Source organism: Tachysurus vachellii, chromosome 20 (genome assembly GCF_030014155.1).
Source record: "Tachysurus vachellii isolate PV-2020 chromosome 20, HZAU_Pvac_v1, whole genome shotgun sequence".
In the NCBI taxonomy this organism is placed as follows: Eukaryota; Metazoa; Chordata; class Actinopteri; order Siluriformes; family Bagridae; genus Tachysurus; species Tachysurus vachellii.
Window position 1 is genome coordinate 16,493,742 of NC_083479.1, and position 6,625 is coordinate 16,500,366.

Here is a 6,625-nt window from a genome sequence, read left to right on the forward strand (position 1 = left end):
AATAATGGTACTTAACATGGCCATGAGGATTAAACTCAGTGGAAATGAAAAGCTCTTCAACCATCCTTTATTCACTCTACCCATGCACTGTTTACATGTTTAACCCCAGGCAGCTTCTTTACATCTTCGAGCAAGACAGATGAAACTGGATTTAGCCGTACTGTCGGTACACATCTCACTTCATTCTGTCGTCCAGACGGCCCTCCAGCATTGTTTGAGACTTTATTCGCGAATCGTCTGCAATGCAAAGCAAGCGGCCGCGAATCGTACCGTCGACAGGAGACAGCAGCCTGAAATCCTCGCTGGAAATTCTCGTTGAAGAATCCGTAGACAATCGGGTTGATGGCGCTGTTGAAGAACGCCAGCCAGTGTGCGACAGGAAACAAGTAGCTGCTCAGGAAGTCGATCTGCTGGACATCCAGCTCCTGATAGTCCGTCAACAGCATGAGTGTCCACAGAGGGAGCCATAACACCATGAACAACACGGCCACCATGATCAGCATCTTTATCACTTTTAGGCGCCTGCTGTTCTGGCGCAGTTTTCCTGAGAGCTTAAAGGCGATGCAGCCATACATGATGCTGATTAGCACCAGGGGGAGGAGGTAGACGTGAACAAATATGGCCGTGGTATAGATGCGCCTCATGCCAGAACGAGGCCAGTCCTCAAAGCACACAAACAGTGGATAAGTCTTGTTTTCATGCACCATGTATGTGTCGTCCAGTTGGATGACGGTCAGCGTTGCAGATGAAGGGAAAATGATGGCAAAAGCCAGAAGCCAGATAAAGAAGATGGCGAGGAGAGCAGTGACAGGTCTCAAACGGTGGCGAAATGGGTAAACAATGCCTGTATATCTGCACAAAGAAAGGAACAAAACCTTGAATGAGATTGGCCTTCTTTATCACACCAATAAAACTGAACAACACCACAACAAGCTTTTTAATTCCACCAAGTCCATAGTGTACGATTTTAACCCTGATCCTCATTTGTGATCATTTATTCCAAACACTGTTCAACTCTCCTTTACCTCACACAAACGCATTGTTTGGGAAAGTTTGTGCTTAATCTGGCTTTCATTCAGGTTGCTGTCATGCTGAATTATGCACATTTGCATATGAATAGGTGAATAGAAAACATACAAGTGTTCCCAGTACAGCTTTTGCTTCATAGAAAAAGCATATATACACAAATAATAACATTAGTAGACACTCACTAACCAGTGAGCAGGGATCTGATGCTACAGTGGGGACAAGCTTACCAAAATGTTGCCTGGTCCAGTTTCAGTGAGTCTGTGTCCACTGTAGTCTCAGATTCCTGTTCTTGGCTGACGAGACTGGAACCTGGTGTAACCTTCTGTTGTAGACCGTTCTCCTCAAGATTTAATGGTGTTGAATATTAGGAGATTCCTGATTTTTTTATTTGGATATTTGACTGATTCACCAACCTGTCTGCCACCAGGTCATATAAGTATTAGCTTGTTTGACTTGTCAGTAGAATGAATTGAGTTTCATTCACACCACAACTCAGAAACAATTCGGACTATAAATAGTGCCATCTTGGAGATCATATGCTATGTTGCTAGAGGGCAAGATCCATGTTTAAGATGTTAAACTGCTGAACTGAAAGTTGTAAGTTCAAATCCCCCCAAGCTGTCACTGCTGGGCCCTTACATGAGGCACTGAACCCTCAACAGCTTAGTTATATAAGTTCAATAGATGTAAGTTGCTCTGGATAAGGCCATGTTGTAAACTCTGAAAGCACACTTATTAAGAATTAAAAAGCTCTATGGCTGAATAATTACCCAAAACTAATATCATGCACGCTTACAAAATGAGGTTAAGCTCCAATTCCAATGATGTTTGCAAATGAAATCTACATTATGGGGATTTGTGAAATTTATTTTACAGTTAAAGATTAAGCAAAACGGTATATAGGACACGTTCGGGTGTTAGTAGCCTGAATAGGAGTGTGATCTGAGCTTCCCAGCAGGCTTTGTCACACAGATTGAATGTTTATTTAATTATGTAAACATATGATGTACAAATAATCAATTTAGGTTTGATTATATACAGTTAAAAATAAATGTTTAAGTAAAATTTGTTAACAGTGCAAATGTCACATTTCTCCATTTATGAGCTCAGCACTGGGATTTCACAAAGTCAACATGATATCTAATATACAAATGAGTCCTATACACTATTAAAGCACTACATAGTTTTCGTTTCTGCAAATGTGGTCTGTTATTAAATCACCTGGCTAACTTCTACCCTGGATGTTTTTACCACATACTAAGTGCTAGAAGTGAAGAGTTTGTAAGGTCTGTTACTGAGCGAGTCTTTACCTGTCCACTGCAATAGTGACGAGCGTGAAGACGGACGCAGAGACAGACATTCCCTGGATGAGATTACTGAGAGTGCAGGTCATCTGACTGAAAGGCCAACCTACACACACACACACACAGAGACACACACATATACGTACACACACATAGGGACAAACACGAATACAGATAAACACACTATGTAAGAGCCACAAGTGTTTATAAATATTGCATCCTTTTGGAATGTTAGAAATTCATATATCCCTGAAAACTAATAATAATAGGTTTATAGTAATTATAGTAATTATTTGAAAACTACTAATAATGAAAACATGTGAAGTATATCCTGCAGGAGGTCAAGAAATGTTTGATATATGATATTTCTGAATCCTCAAAAGGGTAAAAAAAAGCAGAGCAGTGAACTAAAGCAATGTCCAAATGCACACAGAAATGGTTCAATGACCACATCGGTATTCTGACATGGCCACCCCAATCTCCTGACCTAAACCCCACTGAAAACTTGTGCAGAGCAAGAGACAGACAGACAAACAGACAGAAAGACAGCCCAACATCCTGGTGATCACCTGAGATAAGGCTGTCGATCAGCGTGGTCGGCACACAGACCACACCTACCAACAGGTCACTGATGGCGAGGTTGAGGATGAAGAGGTTGGTAACAGAGCGCATGTTCCTGTTTGTCAGGACCACCACACACACCAGCGAGTTGCCCGCAACACACACCACACACACAAGTGTGTACAACAGCACGTAGCTGAGTGCCATTCCGGCTGAATGCATGTAGTATGGCAACAGAGTCACGTTGGAGACATCCATCGTGCTGTTCACATTGGAGAGGTTCATCACTGATGAGAGAGACAGACACAGACACAGTACGTTGTTTCCTGGGCTTAAGGACGAAACGAATAAATACATATAAATGCGCAGAGAGAGAGAGAGAGAGTGAGTGAGAGAGAGAGAGAGAGAGAGAGAGAGAGAGACTATATTCATATATAAATATTTAATTATCTACTAATTTGTTTTGCCACATGAGAGATGGAAATAGAAATGCACATAATGCCAACTTTCTTGATGGAAACGCGTTTCTGCTTGTGTGTAGCGCCACACAGTGGTAATAAGCTGTAAAGCAAACAGTCATTATTATTAGTCAATGCTAGTTAAATGCTAGTTTTTTGTGGCTAAATGTAAAAACATATTTGTAGTTAGAATGATTAATGACTCTTAAAAAGGGGGAAATTAAAGTACAAACACTTTTAAAAACCATGGATTTCCTTAGCGAGTCATTAAGCAGGGGTCTTCATTCTCATCTGATTAGGGTTATTATGGATGGAGACTTTTATTAGAGCCAAGCCAAAATATTGGTACACTTGACAGCTAATTGGAGATTAAGATGGACTGATTAAAAAATTTGGATAAGACCGAATACCCCTGTCAGAAATAACTATTATAAATACTTCACTGATTTGTACAACAGAGAGAATTCCTCTGATGCTCATATATTTGTTCCTGCTAATAAAACAGTGCCTGAAAATATATATCAGTTATAACCTCATGGCAATTATGTATCAGCTACAAACGCATTAAATCATGAAAGCTACAGGTCAGACGTGTCAGCCGTTCACATTAAACATTAGAATAAGAGGAAAAATGTGATCTCAGTGATTTTGTCAGGAATGGTGGTTGTATTTTCAGAGACAGCTGATCTGGGATTTTCTCAAGCGATTACACAGAAAAATTGGTTCAACCTGACAGGAAGGCTGTAGTAGCTCAAATAAGCACTCTTTACACCCAGGCAGAAAAGCAGCTACATAGAACACAGAGTGACATAAAATAATACAGGATAACAAAAAAAACTAATTACTTTAACATAGCTCTACATAACATTTTTGTCTTGTCTGCCAAGAACAGGAATCTGATGCTTTTTCCAATCTTTAACTGTCCGTTTTCAGATATTGTATAATTGCATGTGCTCATAATAACATGGCTTGTGTCTATATTTGTATCTTAAAAATGATCCATGATTATACTGAGACTGCATAATTTTTATGCAGCAACCTCCACTCATCTCCCGTCAATGGGACAGAATTACAATCAACTATCAAAGTGTTCTATAAAATAACAGGCTCATGAGTATCATCCTTGTTGTCTTTGTATCCCTCTTCATGCACCATTGCAGCAGGTGTGCTTCGTGACTCAACATGAATTTAGCAATACAGTCATACAAAGGAAAAGATTGGCTGGTTTTGTCGAATGCCGCCGTATGTAAGAGGACACTTCAACAGCAGTGGACATACTATTAATGTGCCACCTTAGTGCCATCACTATCAGCACTGATACATGTTGCTATGGCAGCAAGGAGAGGAGGGGCACAAGCTAAAGGATGAAGAGCTACACAACCTGGATTTTATAACCCTGTGTAACGAAAGACATGTTTGAAAATCAACTGGTTTTGATTTGGCGCTCCCAATTCCAGCATTGGGAGTACTTTGGCAGGCTCATGAAGGATGTTTCACTGAAATAATGAAAAATTCTACTGACAACATGACTGAAACACTTATAAGGAAATATTAAATATGTCCATATAGAGGCACATGGTTTTTAAATTTAACCTTAGTAATAAGGAGATATAACCTTTTTAAGTGTCTATGTTAAGCCTTATATGAGATGGTTTCCATTTCAAAAAAGGTTGTATAGATAGAACCAAGATCCAAGAAAACCTTAAAATGAGCTAACTAAGTAACTAACTACTAACTAACTAGGTATGCATGCATAACGAAGCAAGTAAGTAATTAGATATGTTTATAAACATTCCATGATGTATATTTTACATGCATTAATGGTTATAATAATAATTATTGTTGTTGTTAGTAGTAGTATTGTGCAACATACACACACACACACGCACACACACACACACACACACACACACACACACACACACACACATACTGTAAATACGTAAAACACACACTATATACAGCATAACTGTCACACAGGTTAACATGCCATCTCACCTGCAGTGGAGTAAACACGTCGGGCTCGCGCAGTCGGTTTCTGTGATCAGCTCATGATCATGAACCTGCGCTCGAGCTCCACGAACCCTGGAAAACGTAGCGTGACGTGAGCCAAAAGTGGCGCGTGACGGTTTTGCCAGCGGTATAAAACGTCTTCAGCAACAGTTTATACTTTTTACAATTACAGTCTCTGTACTGGAGCAGTGTTTTATCTGGACCTCTAACCGCACCCCCAGAATTGCACGTCATTAATGACCACACTACTTACACACTAAATACCTGCTAATATAATGGCACGTTTTTGAATGATCTTTTATTTTATTTAACCTTTTTGTACAACAGCTCAGGTGAATTCTTGACTATATTAATGCACTTATATTAATGCGTTATCTCATTAATTCAGCTTTATTCCAGACCACATCATACAGTACCTTCCTGTCATTCATACAATAACAAGGTTTCAATTCATTTTATTATTTGCAATGAAGCACAATACTAGGTTTATTATAGGACTGTGACTTAATCACTTGTATTGTTAGAAGCACAATATCTCACGTGACCTAAAGCAAATTCTCAAAGCCAATAGAAAAAAAAAATTTGTTTTACCAAATAAATGTGGAACTGGCGTATTACTGTACATATGAGGAAAAAAACAACTTATTACGTTGTTGGTTACACAAATAATTCAGACTTAATTCGTCGCCATGGCATCATAATTAACCCATTAAAAGAATTGAAAGAAGATCAGGGAAGGAAAGGCATGCTACAGGAGGAAGATGGAGGATCAGCTGCAGCAGAACAACGTCAGTGGTGTGTGGAAGGTCCTCAGAACCATCACTGTTCATAAAGAGCCCAGCTCTCAGGCTGAGGGTGACCAGAAGTGGGTGAATGATCTAAATCTATTCTTTAACAGAATTGATCAGACACCCTCCCCTGTCCCCATCCAGTCCCCTCTGCTGCAACCCCCTCCTCTGCTTCCACAGCAAGCTGTTCCAGAACCACCTCTCTCTGCACTGCTATCAGCTCACAGCCTACACACAACACACCTAATCAATGGATCCACTTCAGTTTGTCTACCAACCGGGCATTGGAGTGGAAGACGCTGTCATCTTTCTTGTCGGCTGTTTCGCACCTGGAAAAGGCTGGGAGCACTGTCATGATTTTTGACTTCTCCAGTGCTTTTAACACCATCCAACTTGTGCTCCTGAGGGATAAGATGGTGTACATGGGAGTGGACCATCATCTGTGTGCTTGGATATTGGACTACCTCACAGA

The 6,625-nt window shown here is 40.2% G+C and overlaps 1 protein-coding gene across 1 annotated transcript; it reads right to left on the bottom strand.

Annotated features, from left to right (window-relative positions):
* Positions 1 to 3,193, bottom strand: npffr1l1 (neuropeptide FF receptor 1 like 1). The gene is made up of 3 exons (XM_060896380.1): positions 2,903 to 3,193; positions 2,340 to 2,439; positions 1 to 852 (listed from the first exon to the last, which is right to left on the bottom strand). Exons 1-3 carry the CDS (start codon positions 3,177 to 3,179, stop codon positions 72 to 74), a joined length of 1,158 nt encoding a protein of 385 aa, XP_060752363.1. The 5' UTR covers positions 3,180 to 3,193; the 3' UTR covers positions 1 to 71.
* Between the last annotated feature and the right edge of the window lie 3,432 nt (positions 3,194 to 6,625).

Excerpts from the sequence above, each read along its gene's own strand:
- npffr1l1 (XM_060896380.1), bottom strand. The coding sequence starts at position 3,179 with ATGAACCTCTCCAATGTGAACAGCACGATGGATGTCTCCAACGTGACT. Across the intron at positions 2,440-2,902 it reads GATCGACAGCCTTATCTCAG|GTTGGCCTTTCAGTCAGATG; the intron begins GTGATCACCAGG and ends GTGTGTGTGTAG. Across the intron at positions 853-2,339 it reads GTCACTATTGCAGTGGACAG|ATATACAGGCATTGTTTACC; the intron begins GTAAAGACTCGC and ends TTCTTTGTGCAG.